The sequence below is a fragment of the Narcine bancroftii genome, chromosome 7 (assembly GCF_036971445.1).
Source record: "Narcine bancroftii isolate sNarBan1 chromosome 7, sNarBan1.hap1, whole genome shotgun sequence".
NCBI classification, from domain to species: domain Eukaryota; kingdom Metazoa; phylum Chordata; class Chondrichthyes; order Torpediniformes; family Narcinidae; genus Narcine; species Narcine bancroftii.
The window spans coordinates 33,737,271-33,758,427 of record NC_091475.1 but is presented as its reverse complement, the minus strand read 5'-3'; the positions used below and the strand labels follow the sequence as shown (position 1 = coordinate 33,758,427).

Here is a 21,157-nt window from a genome sequence, read left to right as displayed (position 1 = left end):
AATTTTTAGATATATAGCACAGTAACTGGCTCATTCGGCCACAATCCCGTGCCGCCCAATTACACCCAATTGACCTGGTATGCTTTTTGAATCGCGGGAAGAAACCGGAGCCCCAGGGAAAACCCACGCAGACACGGAGAGAACATACAAACAACTTACAGACAGCGAGGGTTTTGAACTCCAGCCCCAATCGCTGGCACTGTAAAGCATCGTGCTAACTGCTACCCCAACCGTGCACTCATAACTTTCTTGTGTGATAGTACTTCAGGGATGAGTTAGGGCTGAGAAAGGTGCTACAGAAATGCAAATCAATACAGTTCATTCAATCTCACTGCAAAAGGTGCAAGGTGATCATTAGTGTTCAAATGGATAAGTATGTTTGACCAACTGTTGGTTTAGCACTATTCTAGCAGTATTTCCTCACTTGCTTCACTGACCAGGGGAATGAATCATTTCCAGAATCACATTCATCAACTATCTGTTATTCATGCAGGCTCTGGCCTGGTATCATGCATCTCAAATTAATACAGCTGCAACCTTTAATTAAAAATTGCTTGGATCCCCGTTCTGAGGTCTGATGTTTGTCTCTGAGCCTTGTCAGTGGCATTTAATCAAAGAGTTCTCTCTAACTTTGCAATTTCTTCACATCCTCACTAAATTCCAATTGTACTCTAAACAAACTGGCCTTTGGCCTTGGTTCTGAAGCCCAGCATGAGTGTGGGAGTGGATGGGGCTGGAATGTGACACGTTCCTCTTCTGCATGCTAACTGTCTTGCCCCGGTTATTTCAATTTTAATTTTTAAGAATTTATTTTGAATTTGGAGAAACAGAACAGTAACAGGCCCTTCCTTTCCATGAGCCTGTGCCACCCAAATACACCCATGAGACCAATGAATCTACTAATGCTGCACGTCTTTGGAATGTTGGATGAAGCCAGAGCACCCATAAGAAACCCATGGGGATATAGCACTGGATTCGAATCTGGTTCCCTGGCACTGTAATGACATCATGGTAACCGTGATCCTATTTCTCAAGGTCAGATCTCTGTATGGAAAGGGGAAACTGCTCATGTTAGTCCAGACGCTTGGAGAAGAGTTTATATTTACTGCTCAACAACAGTTCTGATTGAACCACCTTGTGCTGTGCTTTCAGCTGTTTCTTAATATATTCCTGCATTTCACAATCTTGGGACTTTCCAAAATATTTGGCAGTGAATGAAGTATTTTCCAAACGTTGTCACTTTTATAATATGGGGGAGGAGAAGCAGATTCATTGGCATCGAGATCTCAGAAGCAGCATAAAGGTCTGAGTGTCAGAGGTTTAAATGGGGTGTGGGCAGGGACACTTTGGTTCTCCTGCCTCAGTATTAATGTGGTTGTTGTTGGGTTTAGCCAACAGTGGAGTAAAAAGTCGTAATCAGTGATGGTGATTATAAAACTGACATTTGGACAGATCTATCATTAGGAGGGGTTTAGAAGGGTATGGACCAAATGCAGGCAAATGGGATTGGCCTGCAACATCAATTTCGTTGGCAAGGACAAGTTGGGCTGAAGGGCCTGTTTCATACCGAGTGACTTTACTTGTTGTACCTATACCTAAAATTGCTGGAAACACGCCTGGTTCACTTGTCCTTTAGGGAACAGAAAAAAAGATGTTGAGCCTGCTCTGCCATTCAGTAAGATCATTGCTAATCTGGCTGGGGACTCATCTCGACTGTCCCATCTGTTCCCCATAACTCTTAATTCCCTCACTATGCAAAAGCCTATCCAACTCTATCTTAAATGCATTCAATGAATCAGATTCTATGGCTTTCATGGGCAAAGAATTACATAGATTCACTATTCCCTGAGAGAAGCAGTTTCTCTTTACATTATCTCCACCCAAAATCTATGCCCTGAATCTTGAGTGTATGACCCCTAGATCCAGTCTCATGATACGTCCTCCAATCCGCAAGCTGCTGGCTTACTTTCACATCTGTGGATCCTGGCGTGCCATTACTTGGCAGCAGTGCTCCAGTGTCAGAGGAGAAAAGCTGTGACAGAGGCAGGAACTGTTCCAAGCCTGACGTGAGCATCATGTTTTCCTCTGTCTCTGACCAAATATGGTGATGGTTGGGGTTCCTCAATTTCCCCAAATGCTCTGCCCTTTTCTCTGCTTCCCTGACAGTTTGGGGAAACATGGGCAATTAAGTATCAGACGAATTCTCCTGGATTTCTCTGCACTACTGTTTTGCAGATTTTAAAAGCTGTGCTTTCAACTCCAGAGAGGAAATTGAGGTTTAAAGGAAAATCTGGCAAATAGAGCAGGAGTAAACATCTGGTGTGTCTGAAGAAGACGGAATGCTTTGGACTCTTGGAGATGTCTGGGACAGGGTGGGCGAATGAGAAGCCGCTCTCACAAGGGTCTGTGGGCGAGGCTCGATGAAGCAACATTTTTTTTGCTAGAACAGTTGTTTTAGCAGAGCTGATAAATAGGAACCCATAATCATAGCTCCTTAATGTTCAACAGACAGAACTTTGCCTTGGTAGCAATTAGAACAAAATCTAGCTGCTGGAAATCTGAAATAAAAAAGAGTGAATGTTGGAAAAACTCAGCAGATCAGGCACAGCATCAGTGGAGAGGAAAGCAGTTAGCATTTCAGGTCAAGAATCAGGGTGATGTAATTCTTTTTTAAAGGGAAGCAGTCAACAGAGCTTTACATTGTAAGCCTTTTTGGGTGATACTGGTATTGATTCCCATACATGCAGCCTGACCTGCTGAGAGTTTCCACCTCCAGCTTTTCTCTTTGATCAGAAGGTGCTGGTCTACTTCATTTGCCAAGCCACCCCCAACGACCAAGCTGCTCTCCCCTGACCGCCAGGCCCCACTTCCCTGGCTGTCCAGCCCCTTTCTCTCGACCACCGAACCCCTCTCCTCAGACCACAGAGCTTGCATATTTTACGATTTTGCTGGTTTATTCCCCCAAAGAGATATTTCCAGATTGTGGTGAATCGGTGGAATTCGTTGCTACAGATGGTTGAGGAGGCCTTGTCATTGGGTCATTTTAAAGCAGAGGTTGATAGTTTCTTGATTTCTAAAGGCACCAAAGGATATGAGAAGAAGGTAAGTGAATAGGATTAGGAGAAAAATGCATGAACCATGATTTGAATGGCAGAGCCGACTCAGTGAGCTGAATGGCCTAATTTTTCTACTATGTCAAATGGCTCTATGCTTGGAGCCCAGTGATCTGTGTCATAGCTCAATTTTATTTTCACATATATCAAAAATGTAGTGATAGGGTTGTTTAGCGAGCAGCCCAGTTATACATCTCATACACGGAATAACAAGTATGACAAATGTACAGATTTGTATGATTGCCCAGGGGCTCAGGGGTTGAATTTGGAGGAATTCGTTTCCCAATTTTCCCCTGTATCCCTGCTGTGGCTTGGCTTGCAGAGCCGAGAGTTATAATGTTGGTGTGTAACTAATGGGTATGGGGTTGGGGGAAGGTGTGGTGTCTGATGGCTGTTTGTCAAGGAAATGATGAAGTTGTTCAGCAGGCAGCTCACTGAGAGGCTGTTCCTCTCCTGCTGTCCAGACACACTCCACCCCTCAGCCCTGGTCTGCGGGAGCAGGAGTGGGCTGTTGACGGACGGGAGCAGGGCATTCAGAACCTTGGGTTCAGCTGCATCCTTCAGCTCGCAGCCAATCTATTCCTGGTTCCCTTCTCCTTCACTGCTCCCCTTGTCCATTGTCACTCCATCATCCCAATTATTCCCTCTTTCCCCATCACTTTCTGTTACTCCGTCATTCATCCTGTCATTCTCCCTCCCCAACAGTCCTGTCAATCCCTTGTTCCTCTGCCAATCTCTGTGACTCCCTCATTCCATGTGCCTCACTGTTTCCCCCCCTGCTTTTCATATCAAGTTCCTGTTGCTCACTTGTTTCCCACATCACTCTCCCACTGCTGTCAATCTCCTGTGACTCCCTCATTTCCCGTGACTGCCCCAGCCTTCCCGTCACTCCCATTCCTATGAATTCCACATTACTCAATTATTCTTGAAACTCCTGTCCTCATCACTTCCAAGTTCATGTCACTCCTTCATTTTGCTAGCACTTCCTTATACTCTAGTCACTCCCCCATCACTCTCCTTGTCCCCATCACTTCTTCATCTTCTAAAGTGAAATTCCCTTGATGTTTGCCCGTCAAAGATCCGTGGTCATCAGGCTTGAAGATGTCTGCTGGCCCTCAGCTCCCAGACTCTCTTAGGAGACTTTCGCTTTATACTGTATGAACTGTAAATGTTGCAGAGTACTCCAAAACTGGTCGCACCTGGTTTCTATAATGGTAACACACTTTCCACCACTGCCACTTTATGCCATGGTAAATAAGCACAATGTTCCACGAGCCTTTATTTGGCCAAAAACATTGTGTCCTCTGTACTTGGGTCCAGAGGTCTACCTCTCTGCCTTTACCATCCTAGCTGTGCTATTCCAAAAATATTTTGGTGCATTTTCCTTAGATCCTAGTAGATCACCTCATGATGTTGCGTCTATGTGTGAGAGCATGTGTTTGTAAGTGTCTATATTTGTGAGAGATTGCACATGCATTTTGTTTGTGTGCATTTGTGCAAGTTTGTAGGTCAGGGTGACTGTGTTGCAGTGTGTGTTTGTACATTAGCATGTACGCACGCACTTTAGAGAGTGTAATTGGGAGTGGGTGAGTGTGTGTGACAGAGCCTGTCATGGTGAAGGCATCCTCTTATGATCGTATAATCCCTGGTCGCCTCTGACTCACAGAGTAGCCCACCTCCCATATCCCTGACATTTCACTTGACTTCGTAGAGAGGTACAACATTTAGCTTTGGTGGACTGAGGAGGAGGCTATGCTACCCTGGAGGCACAGAGTAGAGCTAAAATGAACAAAGAGAGGCTGGAGGAGCTCAGCAGGCCAGGGAGCATCCATGGAGAGAAATGGCCAGTCAACGTTTCAGATTGGGACCTTACTTTGAGGCAAAAGTGGGAGAGGGAGATAGCAAGCGTGAAAAGTGGACAAGGCACTGGATACTGGACAAATAGTATTCTCTCACCTCCTAGCTCCTTCCCCAGCCATTCCCACCCTTTTTGCCCCTGTTAGCTAGCTGAGTGAACAAAGAGGCTGGAGGAACTCAGCGCAGCACCCGTGGAGAGAAACAGTCAGTCGACATTTCAGGTTGGGACCATTTGGAAGGGGAGATAGAAACATAAAAAGTGGGGAGGGCTGGGAAAGTGTGCCTGGAGTCACCTACAGACAAGGTAAGGATGGAGGATTGTAGTAACCCTCATGTCTTTTTAATTACAGTCCAGCAATTTCATGGTCACTTATAAATACAACTTTAAACAGTTGCAAATAACTTAATTTATCAAATTTGAATTTCACAGCTGCATTGGTGGGGGTTTGAAGTTGCACCTCTGGATTGCTAGTCCAGAGCTGGTGCTAGTGACTGCACCACTAAGGTATCTATGAGTCCCACTTGAATTAAATTAAGCTTTCCTTTGTCCCAGCTGAGTTCCTGCTCTGTGTGTGGTGGGCTGGGCTGGTGGAGATCTCATTCCCATCCTCCCTTCCCTTGCTCTCCTTATCACACTTCTCCACATTGCCTGAGGGAGCAGCCTTCAGCTGCCATGCTTTCTACCTTTGATTGGCAATTTCCTAGTCTCATCAGGAACCAATCAGAATCCAGACTCCAATTAGGGGAAACTGATGTCTTCTTCTTGCATTCATTGGCATTACTACAGGTTGCATTCTGTGCTTGGGCCAGTCTAACTACTTTCGCTTCAACCATCCCTTGGAAGCCAAGCGGATAAAGAACATGAAGCCTGACAGTGAGACGAGCTCCGTGTCAGCTGGGGTCCCAGGTAAGTGGGGTTGTGGGGGTTGGTGGGGGTGGAGCAGACTGATGAAGGTTGTTATCTTTCTCTCCTCCTCTTTGACTTCCTCCCCTCTTACTTCGCCTTGCCCTCCTCTCCTCCCCCTCCCACTGATGCTGCTCAACCCATTGAGATTCTCCAGCAGATTGTTTCACACTCCAAATTCCAGTATCTGCAGTCTCCCGTGTTTCCCCTTGGTTTCCTTCTCCCATCTCTTCCTCCTCAGCAGATAGTTCGGAAGCCAGCTCTCCTAACTCCAGATCAAGACCAGTCCTTGGTTTCCTAACTCCAGATCAAGACCAGTCCTCGTTGTCTTCTCCTTTCAGTAGTAGTTCCACAGCAGGCCCAAAACTTCTCTCACTGCAACATTCCCTCCTCTCTCAGATGGTGGTGGGCTGAAAACCTCTCCTACCAACAGGTGCCCCACATCGGGTCACACTATCTTGTCCAAGAACCAGAGCCAGCACAGGGCAATGAATCTTTGGACTTGCTCCACACAGGACAGAAGACCCAACAATGGGGGAAGGTGCTCAACAAATTTATTTAGTGGAGAACAATGAAAGTTCAGGTGCTGTTTTATTGGGCAGCCCTATGGCATTGATGGTAGAGCCACTGCCTCACAGCTCCAGGGATCGCAAGGATTTTCTTCAGGTGCTCCAGTTTCCTCCCACATCCCAAAGATATGCAGGTCAGTGTGTTAATTGGCTACTTTAGATTGCCCCTAGTATATGATTGAAGGATAGAATCAGGGGAGTTGATGAAAATATGTGGTGATAACTTGGGTTTAGTGTAAATAGGTAGTTGATGCTCACTGGTTCTGAATCTATGCTGCATGACTACTTCTCACCTTTCAGCAGGGGTGTAGGCTATTTGTCCCATTGAGTCTGTGCCAGTTTTCAGATTCATCCAATCACTTATTTCCATCCAATTTATTCCCCCCCCCCCCACCGTGGCCCTTTCTCCCCCCCCCGTGGCCCTTTCTTCCCCCCCCCATGTGGCCCTTTCTTCCCCCCCCCCCGTGGCCCTTTCTTCCCCCCCCGTGGCCCTTTCTTCCCCCCCCGTGGCCCTTTCTTCCCCCCCCGTGGCCCTTTCTTCCCCCCCCGTGGCCCTTTCTTCCCCCCCGTGGCCCTTTCTTCCCCCCCGTGGCCCTTTCTTCCCCCCCGTGGCCCTTTCTTCCCCCCCCCGTGGCCCTTTCTTCCCCCCCCCCCGTGGCCCTTTCTTCCCCCCCCCCGTGGCCCTTTCTCCCCCCCGTGGCCCTTTCTCGCCCCCCGTGGCCCTTTCTCCCCCCCCCCCCGTGGCCCTTTCTCCCCCCCCTCCGTGGCCCTTTCTCCCCCCCCCCTCCGTGGCCCTTTCTCCCCCCCATGGCCCTTTCGCCCCTCCCCATGGCCCTTTTGCCTCTCCCCCATGGCCCATTTGCCCCTCCCTCATCGTCCACCTGTACATTTTTTTCCTTGGTGAGGAGGTTGGGGTCCTGTGGGCAACCGTGAATGATTGCTGACCACTTTGTCTTTCCCTCAGGTCTTCCAAACGGGCTGATGGCAGGGTGCTCCCCGGCCTCACGGCCTCTCATGCTGGAAGCCAGTGGTGGCGATGGCAACAAGAACCACGACCCCAGTCATGCGGTGGACAGGCCGACAAAGCCCTCCCGAGGTGGCCTGGGGCTGGATGGGCGACCCTCCCCCACTGAAGGGAGACCCTCTGTCGGCCCCCGCCCGGCCCCCCGGCATAGCACCTCTCCTCTGCTTCCTCCTCCCCGGTCACCGCTCGGCATCAGCCACACCAGACAGCCCAGCGCCGTTTGCCAGCAGCACTTCTTCGCTGGATCGACCCCGACGTGGAGGCCCCTCTCCCCCTCTGATAACCACTGTGGGAGGAGTCCCCTGACAGAGACTCTCCCCCGGCAGGGGGGTGTCTGGGATGGTGGCAGGATGCCAGTGAGAGCTGGCTCAGCTGGTTGTCCCAAGGCAGGTGGTGGGGTGGAGTCTGCCAGCATGCCCTCCAGCCCCAGGCTAACCCGCAGGCTACACATGTCCCCCGGCCCCGCTGAGTACTGGTACCCAGGCCAGGACAGGGCCTTGTTCAATGAGGTGGGTTCCCGAACCAAGCTAGCCACCGCCAATGGCCTCCAGCGAATGGGAGTCCACAGCCGCTCCCTCCCCAGGCTTCACCGAGCGGAGAGCCCACTGGTGCCCTTCGGGTCCTTCCCGCACCCCGGTTGGTGGGTGAACACCCCACAGGAGTTTGGAGACTCCAGCCCCAGATATTTGCCTCTGCCCTTGAAGGAAAATTCCTGCTCTAGAGCCAGCCCAGCACCATGCTCATTCGGCCCTGAGCTCAGCAGGAGGGACCATCCCAACGGAGGGCTGGAGACAGTGGCCTTGGACAGGAGTGTCCGCAGTAGCCCGCTAAACTTCCACACCAGCGAAGGGGGCAGATCACCTGGTCACTGGTGCTCCTCACCCCCCTTCCGACAACGTGCCGACAGCATCAGCTCACTCGGGGATAACGAAGGTGATCTGCTGGAGTACCACCAGCGTCAGAAGGATGAGAGGCTACGGGAGCAGGAGATGGAACGACTGGTGAGTGAGGGGTTACAGAGGTTTGGGGAGCCAGGACATTGGCTGCATGTTGATCTGCTGGCAGACCCACACGATTCAAGCTGCTGCCTTACCACATCAGAGACCCGGGGTCGATCCTGACCTTAGGTGCTGACTATGTGGTGTTTGCACATTCTCTCTGTGACCAGGGTTCTCCAGATTCTTCCACATTCCCAAAGAAGTGCAGGTTGGGACATTCATTGGCCAGTGTTAATTGCCCCACCAGTGGTAGGTGAGGGGGAGTTGATAGGAATGGGATAGGAAATTAAAACCGAAACACTCTGCAGATCAGGCAGCATCTGTGGAGAGAGAACAACAGTCAAGGTTTTCATGTCTGTGACCCTAGAGACTAGAATGGGAGCCGTGAATTTTTGGAGGGTGGTATGAGTAGTATTGGAGTGCTCTGCCTGTTAACACAGAATTGATGGGCTGAAACCTCCTCTGTTATGAGAAAGTATGGGTACCCTGAGAGAGAAGAGTTTAAAGAGTACTTTAATATACCTGGAAATATAAAATATAAAACATTCTGTTTAATACTAGTGCTCTGATGTGTATTGTCTCTCTCCCCTCCCTCTCTTTCACCCTCTCTCTTGCCTCTCCTACTTTCTATCCCTTCTATTGCACCCCCCCTCTCTCTCTCCTTTTTCTCCATTCCACCTACCCCCTCCTCCTTCCTGTCTCTGTCCTAGGTCACCTCAGTCCTTTCCATTTCCCAGCCTCTCTCGGGTCTTTGAACTCTAGTGTGGACTCTGAGAGAGTATAGAAGGATGTGTGAGGACACTCGGACTGCTGCCTTTGGAATATTATGACCATCTGATTGCTTTTGAATGGAGCTCATCAGGAGAACGGAAGCCCAATTCTTTCTGTCTAGTCCTCCATCTGCTGACTGACTCGCTGTCATTTGTCCGCCTGTTTCCCTTCCTGTTGACTGACTCTCCATCGTCAGTCTGCCTGTTTTCCCTCCTGATGAAGGGTTACGGCCTGAAATGTTTGCCTGTCTATTTGCCTTCCATGGATACTGCCTGACCTGCTGAATTCCTCCGGCATTTTGCATTTTGCTTATTACTTTGCTACTCAGAAATTTGTTCATGAGTCTGACAACAACAGAAAGGAAACTGTGCTTGAATCTAGTGGTGCGTGATCTCACATTTTTAAATCTTCTTCCCAATGAGATGGGGAGTGGGATGGGAAGAGAGGGTGGCTGGAGTGGGATGTGTCCTTCAGTATGGCTGCTTTTCAGAGGTAGCAGGAAGTATAGATGGAGTCAATGAAGAGGAGGGCGTTTGTGTGATGGCCTGAGCTATGTTCACGGTCCTTTGCAGTTTCCTGCAGTTTTTGTTGGAGCAATTCCTGTACCATGGAGTGTAAATGAGAGTTTCTAGTTGTACACATAAGTATAATTTATAGATGCATTGAAATTCTTACTTGCTGCATCAACAAAGGTGTGTAAGATATAACAACTACAATGGTAACAATTAAATGATCATGGGCCATTTGATCCATTGTGTTCATGCTACCCCTTATTGCGCATGTACACTAATCCAATTTTACCACATGAGTACTGTGTCCTATTCCTTCAGTAGAGCAGTAAATGCTGGAAATACTCAGTAGACTGGTCTTTTCTTCCCACAAGTGCAGTCTGACCTGTTGAATATTTCCAGCATTTTCTGGACTTCCATCTGCAGCGGTTTTTGTCTTTGTAAGTGTGTGACCAAATGTCTCTTCAATGTAAGTGATGAGATCTGATTGCACCACTTCTTCAGGTAGGGAGCTCCAGATATCAGCCACTTAATCTGAAAAATCTTATTCCACAGATCCCCTTTCTCTCACTTTAAACCTGTACCCTCTTTTTTTTTAAATATATCCCTGCCATGAGACCAAATGATTCTATCAACCCTATTTTTGTGCAGAGTGCAGTGCTACATCAAAGAGTGCAGGATGTAGTGTTACGAAGTGTGGGGTTTGGAGTAAAGTATACCGTGTCTGCCTGTCCCGCATCGGACTTGTCAGCCACAAACGAGCCTGCAGCTGACGTGGACTTTTTACCCCCTCCATAAATCTTCGTCCGCGAAGCCAAGCCAAAGATACTTAAAAAGTGCAGAGACATCTTATTTTACAATTGAGAGGTCCATTTAAGTCTCTGATAACAGCAGGAAAGAAAATGTCCCTGAATCTGGAGCTTCATGTTTTTGACTTTAAGTATCTTCTGCTCAATGGAAAGGCAGAGAGAAGGGAATGTGACAGGGCAAGAAGGGCCCTTCAGTCTGTTGGCTGCTTTCCTGAGACAGCAAGAGGTATGGACAGAATCGATAGAGGGGAAAGGGGTTTGATAGTCTGAGCTATGCTCACAGCTCTGCAGTTTCTTCCTGTCCTGGGCAGAGCAGATCCAGTCCCAAGCTGTGATATATCCAGACAGGATACATTCTACATTGCATCTGTAAAAGATGGTAAAGGACACTGGGTCATGCTGAAATTCCTCAGGTTTCTGAAGAAATAGAGTCATTGGTGTATCATAGCATCAACATGGTAGGACTATTGGTGATATTGAATGATAATGAGTTTATTGTCATACACATGATACAATAGGCATATGCACTGAAATTCTAACTTGCAGCTAGTCACCTGGAGACTCTGTAACCAGGCCAGAGTCTGCAGAGAGGCAGCTCCAAGCATCATCTAATCTACACCTTGCACCTCTGTATCATGAGGTTCCAACTTTCGTACTCGATTTTAAAAACTGTGCTAAATGGCTTCTTCATCACCTTGACCAACTGAGAATTCCCTCTGGCCCCTGTTCGTTGCTGCATATTCCAGTCTCCACCTGAGTTTTTGGGGTGTTTGGCCTCACTTCATCCTCTTTCCACACTACCCACCTTGATACAACCTGTATCATTAGATCCAAGATCAGGCGGGCCATTAGGAAGCCTAAGGAATGGAGATAGAGAATCTAGTTTTGTGGTGCCAGAACAACAATCTTGCTTCTAACATCCACAATGCCAAGGAGCTTATTGTGGATTTTTTTAAAAACTGAAACCGAGTGACCTTGAACCTGTCTTCGTTACATGGAACAGAGTTAGAGAGGGTACTTTCAAGTTCCCATGAGTTCACATATTTGCAGGTCCTCTCCTGGAGCTAGTTCAAGAAGGGAATCATGAAGAAGGCATACTTAAATGAAGAAGTCTGAGGAAATTTGGCATCTTGTTGAACACTATTGGACTTTTACAGGTGCACACCCAGGAATGCAGAAAGCTGCAGGAAGTGACAAATGTAGTCCATGACAAGCACTGAACTCCATACCATTTATGTGAGGTTCTCTTGGTGTTGGTGCTGCGTAATTGCTCAGCAAAAGGAGGTATAAGGCACTCCTTCCACCCGATAGCCTGCAGGTCACCCTTGGGCAAGGTGCAATACCTGTTCAGCCTCCCAATCAAGGCTGCGTGAAGCCATGGATTGCAGGTGGTGGATGGCTTTCACAGGCAGATTTTATAAATTGGAATTTATTGGAATCTGATGAACAATGGCCAGGGTTATACATCCAGTATGGGTACTGAAACTGAAGGCAACAGGAAACCACTTCATTAATTTTCCAATTTGTAATCATGAAATCAACATTGACTATGGTCTCAGTTCAAAGAAGGAACCTTCACTGAACGAGAACAGGGAGGCAGCATCTACACTTCATAGGGTCAGAGATCATAATAGATGGATGGAGAGATATGATTGCTTATGCTGAACAGCCAGGCACCTGAATGAATGATGTGAGATACTGCCTCATAAAGGATCCCCATTACCCTGGTCATAACCTCTTCTCACTTCAGGCTAAAGGTCCAGCACTTCTAGGTTCAAGCACAGTTACTTTCCAACAGCTACCAGGTTCTTGAACCTCCCCATACTACACTAAATCTAACCATAAACTACTTCATGACCATTAAAAGATCTGTGTGTACAACTGAAAAGTCACTTGCACCAACTATCCTTTGATATTTATTATCTCTTTTTCTGTCTTGGTAAATTGTGGTAATTTAATGTATACTACTATCGTTGGCATATCTTATGTACCTGTGGCTGCAGCAAGCAAGAATTTTGGTGCCTCTGTACATAGTACTTGTGTAGATGATAATAAATTCTCATCAGCTCCAGCTGAAAATGTGAGTGTTCCCCTGCTCCAGACCTCAGCCTTGCTGGTCTATAGAAGGAGACCCCTTCTCAAAACAAAACAAATGTTCTGGGTGCTGACAGATCAAGTTTATTATTCGGGTGAACGGAAGCCCACCGTCATTGAGCTCCTATTTTAGCACATCCTCTGACATCAGATCCCACGGATGGCTGTTTCTGGATAATGTTACGTCTGTCCAGTTGTTCGACGGTTGCCTTGCCTAGAGTTTCACTGCAAGCTCATTTAAACGAGTGAATGAGGAAGTGACAGGTACATGGCTGATTGTTGGATGGAAGGTTGAAACTGCAGTGATAATTTACCTTGAGGAAAGATTGGCAATCTGGGTAGAAAGGAAAGGTGTCAGGCTTACTTGCTGAAGAGTATTTTAATTAACTTGAAGTGGGAAACCATTGACATGAGGTTTAATCCACTGGAAACCTCGTTTTCTGCATCTGAGGTGAGTCTTGGACCAACCTCGGAGTGTGTATCAATAAACAGCTGATAGATGATCATTTAATTGTTCTTACTGCTGCCTTTAACCAATAACCAGTGTAATTGATAGATGTTGGTGTTTTGAGTAAAGTTTGCATCCGGAATTAACCATTCCCTCTGCACCATTTCATGCAGTTCTCCTTCTCCACATTCCTTTGAATTCTGAATCTTCCCACTGTTCTACAATTTCTTTGCCCTCCTCCCTGGGACCTTTGCACTGGGGCATGCTTGGGACCATGGGCGCTGCTCGCCAAGGAATTCTCACCAGATTTGGGGTGCTCAGGGTGGATTTAGAAGGAATTATATGTGCCCCAAAATCCCCCATTTCTTTTGATGAGATGTACCAGATGATAGCAGCCAGAGATAAGGCTTTGTTGGCCAGGACTGGCAGGTGAGTGAATCACTGTGAAACTATGTGTGAACTTGCACTGAATCAATATAAAACTATTTTTAAATGTTGGACTGATTCAGTGTGATACTGGAAAATTGCATTGGTGCAATGTGAAAGTACTAAGATCATTGAACTGGATCAGCGTGAACCTGAATATTGCATCAAATCAGAGTGAATGTGTAAGCATTGAACTGGATCAGTGTGAAGCTAACGTTGAAAATTGCCGTGAAACTGCTTGTGAGTGTTGCGCTGCATCAGGAAAACTACTGGTAAACATTGATCTGAATCAGCGTGAACCTGCTTGTGAACAGTGAGCTGAATCGTTATGAAAGTACTGGTGAAAATTTAGTGAATCAGTGTGAAGCTGTTGGTGAACATTTGGAGTGAATCCGTGTGTAACTATTTGGCATGAGGTTCAAATTTTACGGGGGCTAGATCAAGGGAGGTGGATGTTGGTCTCTCCCTTTCTTCCTTGATATCAAATATAGTTTGTTTGTGAGGGGAGGTAACTGGATTGGGACCGTATCCACTGGAGTCTTGAGAGAGACCTGATTGTAATCTAAGATTCTGAATGGTCTTGTCAGGTTGGGTGTGGGGAACAGATTTCTTGAAGAAGAATCTTCTGCACAAAAGGTTACATTTTAAAAATCAGTCACCCATTTGAGACTGAGATAAGGCCATTCTTTTTCTCCAAGTGTTATATCTTTGGTATTCACCGTCTCAAAGTGTAGTGAGAACAGTCTTTGAATTTGATAATGAGTTTATTATGCACTGAAATTCTTACTTGGTGCAGCTGACCAGGTACTTTGATTTTAAAACAAAACAACTAACAAAGGTAGATAAGCAAGAGGGTAAAAGGTTACCTGAGGAGTCTGCAGCAATGTAGGGTTGAGATGAACCTCGGTCCTATTAAATGACAGAACAGGGTTTTTAAAAAAAATTTTTTAGTAGACATATGGCATGGTAACAGGCCATTTCAGCTCACGAATCCGTGCTGCCCAATTAACCTACACCCCTGGTATATTTTGAATGGTGGGAGGAAGCCGGAGCACCCAGGAAAAACCCACACAGACGTGGGGAGAGCGTACAAACTCCTTCCAGACAGCGCGGAATTCAAACTCTGGTCCGGTCCTGTTCAAAGAGCTAAGTAACCAACTTTCACTCCCAGTTCATGTTCATAAGATGCTTGTGTCAGCCACTTTCCCTATGGTTGTTTTTACACTTTCGGCAGTCTCCAACCAGACAGTGTCAATATCAACCTCTAATTTCAGGTAACAGTCCCTTTTCTTTTTCTCTCTCTCCCCCCTCACTTTCCCCCATCCCTCTGACTCCTTTTGTTCTCTTTCCCCTGCCTGGCCCCTACACTTTCTGTTTCTCCAGCTCCACATCCCTGTTCCTTCCTTCTACTAGGGAGCATCTTTCTCTGCCTTCTGCCCCCTCCCCTATTATCTTAGTTCCTTTCCTTTCTCACCCTCCCATTGGCATTTGTATGCCTGTGTTTCTTCCTTTTCCCTCTTCCAGTAGAAAATAGGTCCAGGAGCAGGCAACTCAAGCCTGCTTCACCATTCAACACCATCGTGGCTAATCATGTACCCCGTTCCTGCTTACTCTCCATACCCATTGATCTCTTTAGCCAACAGGGCTGCATCCAACTCCCATTTGAATATATCTAATGAATCAGCTTCGGCAGCTTCTTGTGGCAGTGAGTTCTATAAGTTCTCAACTCTGAGTGAAGACATCTTTCTCCATCTCAGTCCTAAATGGCTAACATCTTCTTTGATTGCTTGAATGCATTCGAAGATGAGCTAGATTTTTAGTCAGTAATGGGGATCAAAGGACACTGGGAGAGGATGGGAGAGTACACTTGAAGAATGCCGTCAGATCAGTCAATGAAGGTGAGCTGTCTCAAGAGGCTAAATAGCCACCTCTTGCTCCAGTTTCTTCTCCCTCATTTATTTTCGTTGGCTGATAAAGATCTTCTGGATGTGGTGGATGAGTATAGTCTTGCTTGTATTGGGGAGGGGGGGGGGTCAAACTAGGTTGGAACATTGAAGGCAATTCTAGTGATGTCATGTTGAAGTTATACAAGACCTATAACTTGGAATGTTGTGTGCAGTTCTGGTCGCCCAGCTATAGGAAGGATATTATAAAGTTGGAAAGGGTACAGAAGAGGTTTGCAAAGTTGTTGCCAGCATTAGGAAAGTTGAGTTATCATGAGACTGCAAAAATTTGGCCTGTTTCTCTTGGAGTGGAGGAGGATGAGAGGGAATCTTATTGAGGTCCATAAAATCAAGAGGGGCATAAATAGAGTGGAGAATGACAGTCTGTTTCCTAGAGTAGCAGAATGTAAGACCAGATCACATAACGTGAGGGGGATTTGGAAGGGACGTGAGAGGGTAGTTCTTCATTCATTGGGAGGTGGGCATGTAGAACAAGATGTCAGACAAAATGGTGGAGGCAGATAATTCAGCTTTAAGAAACACTTGGATGACTCCATGGATGGGAGGGAATTGGAGGGGTATGGGCCTCATGCGGACAAGTGGGATTTATGCGGGAGAGCATGTTGTTGGGCACGGACAAACTGTGGCTGTGAGCCTGTTTCTACGCTGTGGGACTCAGACTCACCCACTCCTTTTTTTTTTGCAGGAACGTCAGCGCTTGGAAACCATCCTGAACCTCTGCTCAGAGTACAATAAGACAGATGGTGGTAGATCTGGGGCTACGGTGAACAGCATCGAGAAGATTGGAGAAGAGCTGCACAAGCTCTCACTGTCCCATAGCAGGGGATGCTCGCCACACCCAGAGCCCAATGGTCACAGTGGCAGTGCAAATGAGCCTCGGGCAACTCCAAGAGCCTCTCCCTGCACCTCCTCTGTGCTTGACTTCACTCCGTCTGGAAGAAGGTCGAGGAGAAATTCCGGTCAGATGGACCCAGGAGGGCGTGTGGAATTAAACCGCATACAGGTGAGGTTACCCTTTTTTTAAAATTTTTTTTATTTTTCACACCATAAACCACATTGACCAAGATACATACATTTTCCTTTTCAAATATATACAGTGTCATTTTCTCCCCCCCCTCCTCCCATCCCACCCTCCCTACCTCCCCCCCATTCATTTAAAGTACAAAAATCTAAGATACATTAAACCAGTCAAACAATGTTGTCATTCAATAAAAATAAACAAGAAATTCCACTGAGTCAATTCTTTTCATTTCCTTCTCCTTTCATTAATTTAGGTGGTAGATGTCCCCAGTAGGTTTTCTCTATTGTGTTTCATGTATGGCTCCCATATTAGTTCAAATATTTCAATATTATTTCTTAAATTATGTTATTTTTTCTAATGGAATACATTTATTCATTTCTATATACCATTGTATTCTCAAATTATCTTCTAATTTCCAGGTTGACATAATACATTTTTTTGCTACGGCTAGAGCTATCTTAACAAATCTTTTTTGTGCACCATCCAAATCAAGTCCAAATTCTTTGTTTTTTATGTTACTTAGGAGGAAGATCTCTGGGTTTTTTGGTATATTGTTTTCTGTAATTTTATTTAATATCTGGTTTAGATCTTCCCAAAATTTTTCTACTTTCTCACATGTCCAGATTGCATGAATTGTTGTTCCCATTTCTTTTTTACAACGAAAACATCTGTCAGATACTGTTGGGTCCCATTTATTTAACTTTTGAGGTGTAATGTATAGCCTGTGTATCCAGTTATATTGTATCATATGTAACCTCGTCTTTATTGTATTTCTCATCGTTCCAGAGCATAACTTCTCCCATGTTTCCTTCTTTATCTTTATATTTAAATCTTGTTCCCATTTTTGTTTAGTTTTACCATTTGTTTCCTCATTCTCCTTTTCTTGCAGTTTAATATACATATTTGTTATAAATCTTTTGATTATCATTGTATCTGTAATCACATATTCAAAGTTACTTCCCTCTGGTAACCTCAGACTGCTTCCTAATTTGTCCTTCAAGTAGGATCTCAGTTGGTAATATGCCAACACTGTATCTTGAGTTATATTATATTTATCCTTCATTTGTTCAAAGGATAATAATCTATTTCCTGAAAAACAATTTTCTATTCTTTTGATCCCTTTTTTCTCCCATTCTCTGAAGGAAAGGTTATTGTAAAAGCGTTATTCCTTTCTACATGAATCTTCTTCCAAATATTGAGCAGATGATGTAATACTGGAGAACTCCTACGTTGTACCAATTTTTCATCCCATTTATATAATATGTGTTCAGGTATCTTTTCCACTATTTTATCTAGTTCTAATCTAGTCCAATCTGGCTTTTCCCTTGTTTGATAAAAATCTGATAGATATCTTAATTGTGCGGCTCTATAATAATTTTTAAAGTTTGGCAGTTGTAAGCCTCCTTGTTTATACCATTCTGTTAATTTATCTAGTGCTATCCTCGGTTTGCCCCCCTTTCCATAAAAATTTCCTTATTATTTTCTTTAACTCCTTGAAGAATTTCTCTGTCAAGTGTATTGGCAATGCCTGAAATAGGTATAGTATCCTTGGGAAAATGTTCATTTTAATACAGTTTATCCTTCCTATTGTTAGTGGTAAATCTTTCCAATGCTCTAAATCACCCTGTAATTTTTTTCATTAGTGGATAATAATTGAGTTTATATAGATGGCCGAAATTTTTATTTATTTGTATACCTAGTATCTTATTGCTTGCATTTGCCATCTGAATGGTGATTCCTTCTTAAATTTTGAGAAATCCTCATTATTCATTGGCATTGCTTCACTTTTATTTACGTTAATCTTGTAACCCGACATTTCTCCATATTCCTTCAATTTCTTATATAATTCTTTTATTGATAGTTCTGGTTCTGTTAAGTATACTATAACATCATCTGCAAATAAACTGATTTTATATTCCTTGTCTTTTATTTTTATCCCTTTTATTTTATTTTCTGTTCTTATCAATTCTGCTAGTGGTTCTATAGTTAACGCGAACAATAAGGGTGATAGTGGGCATCCTTGCCTTGTTGATCTGCTTAAATTAAATTGCTTTGATATATATCCATTTACTGTCACTTTCACCAATGGTCCCTTATATAATGCTTTAATCCAATTAATATACTTCTCTGGTCAACTGAATTTTTGCAATACTTTGAATAAATAATTCCATTCTACTCTGTTAAAGGCCTTCTCTGGGTCTAAAGCAACTGCTACTGTTGGCGCTTTACTCCCTTCTACTGCATGAATTAAGTTAATACATTTACAAATATTGTCTGTTGTGCGTCTTTTTTTAATAAATCCAGTTTGGTCTAGATTTACCATTTTAGGTACATAATCTGCTAATCTGTTTGCTAATAGTTTAGCTATTATCTTATAATCTGTGTTAAATAATGATATTGGTCTATATGACGCTGGTGCTAGTGGATCTTTCCCTTGCTTTGGTATTACTGTAATTATTGCTGTTTTACATGAATCTGGTAAGCTTTGTGTTTTGTCAATCTGGTTGATGACTTCCAGGAGGGGAGGAATTAATAAATCTTTAAATGTTTTATAGAATTCTATTGGGAATCCATCCTCTCCTGGTGTTTTATTATTTGGTAGTTTTTTTATTATCTCTTGTATTTCTACTATTTCAAATGGTTTTGTTAATTTATTTTGTTCCTCTATTTGTAATTTTGGTAGTTCAATTTTAGTTAAAAATTCATCTATTTTGCCTTCTTTCCCTTCATTTTCAATTTGGTATAATTGTTCATAGAATTCTCTAAAGTTTTCATTAATCTCCGTTGGATTATATGTGATTTGTTTGTCTTTTTTCCTTGATGCCAATACCATTTTCTTAGCTTGTTCTGTCTTAAGCTGCCATGCTAGAATTTTGTGCGTTTTTTTCCCCTAGTTCATAATATTTCTGTTTTGTCTTCATTATGTTCTTCTCCACCTTATATGTTTGTAGTGTTTCATATTTTATTTTTTTTATCTGCCAATTCTCTTTTAGTGGTATCTTCCTTCATTGCTAATTCTTTTTCTAAATTTACTATTTCCCTTTCCAACTGCTCTGTTTCCTGATTGTAGTCCTTCTTCATCTTGGTTACATAACTTATTATTTGCCCTCTAATGAACACTTTCATTGCATCCCATAGTATAAACTTATCTTTCACTGATTCCGTATTTATTTCAAAGTACATTTTAATTTGTCTTTCAATGAATTCTCTAAAATCCTGCCTTTTAAGTAGCATGGAGTTTAATCTCCATCTATACATTCTTGGAGGGATGTCCTCTAACTCTATTGTCAATATCAGGGGTGAGTGGTCCGATAATATTCTAGCTTTATATTCTGTTTTTCTTACTCTGTCTTGCATACGAGCTGATAACACAAATAGGTCTATTCTTGAGTATCTTTTATGTCTACCCGAATAATATGAATATTCCTTTTCCTTTGGGTGTTATTTAGGTGAGGATACCCTTGCAGCTGACACCTCACTCAAGTATTTAGGTGTTTGCACCTTGCCTTACTCTCTGAAGCTTCCTCTCCTGCAGAAAGGTTAAATTTGTGCAGTGACACTCAAGAAGGAGAGGCTGTAGATATGGGTAATGTGGTTAGAGTTCTATTGGCACCAGTGGAGTGGCTGGCAATAGGGGCGCCCTCAGATAAACTGCTACCTCACAATAAGGTGGACGTAGGGGGTTGGTTAACCAATAGAGGTAGAGAGGATAAATGGGCGATTCCCTAGTTGGCAATTAGTGATGAGCGGAATGCTGCTGGGCTAAGTACTCAGACTATAACCTTTCACGATAAACGATTTGGGGGAAGGTCTGAATATAGAGTATCTATGTTTGTTGATGACACTAAATTGAGTGGAAAAGGAAATTGTCCAGAGGATGCTTAGAGCTTGCAGAGATAAGTGAAAGGGTAAGGGTCTGGCAGTTAGAGGGAAGTGTTGGTAAATGTGAGGTCATCCACTTGAGGTCAGATAATTATTTAATAGTGAAAAATTGCAACATACTGTTGTGCAGAGACACCTGCGAGTGCTTGCGCATGAATCCCAAGTATTTTGTTTGCAGGTACGGCAGGTAATTGAAAAGACAAATAGCATGTTTGTTGCTCAAGGGGTTTAATTTTAAAAGGAGGGAGGTTTTGTTGTAACTGTATAGAGAACTGGTGAGACCACACCTGGAGTCTCCTTACTTGAGAAAAGATGTACTGGCGTTGGTGCGGTGGAGGGGAGGTTCATCAGGTTGTTTGTGGAGGTGAGAGGGGGTTAACCTATGAGGAGAGATTAAGTCTCCTGGGACAATACTCACTGAAATTTATAAGAATGAAAGGAGATCTTGATAGAAACATACCGATTTATATATCCCAACTCTCTGCCTTCTATTGTTTAATCAATCCTCTGTCCATGCTAATACATTATCCCAATTCCATGCATCCTTGTCTTATGCATCCATTTTTAATACATCACTTTATCACATACTACCACGTGCACAACTTTCCACCTGTTCCCTTCTATCCACTGAGCTCATTATACCCTCAAGTAACTCCAGTAAATTTGTCAAACGTGACCTGAATCCATGATGAGCCGGCCTAATGAAACAATTTTTTTATCCAGATGTCTCACACTTTCTTCCTTAATAATAGTTCTGAGTATTTTCTG

General features: G+C 44.2%; 1 protein-coding gene across 7 annotated transcripts in view; it reads left to right on the top strand.

Moving 5' to 3' along the window:
* phldb2b (pleckstrin homology-like domain, family B, member 2b) overlaps positions 1-21,157 on the top strand; it is a 140,706-nt gene that overhangs the window by 54,495 nt on the left and 65,054 nt on the right. For all 7 annotated transcript variants that reach the window (XM_069889483.1, XM_069889484.1, XM_069889482.1 and 4 more), the window contains 3 exons: positions 5,758-5,877; positions 7,408-8,468; positions 16,172-16,489. In XM_069889483.1, coding sequence (XP_069745584.1) covers positions 5,758-5,877; positions 7,408-8,468; positions 16,172-16,489 — 1,499 coding nt within the window. The remainder of the gene's footprint in view (positions 1-5,757; positions 5,878-7,407; positions 8,469-16,171; positions 16,490-21,157) is intronic.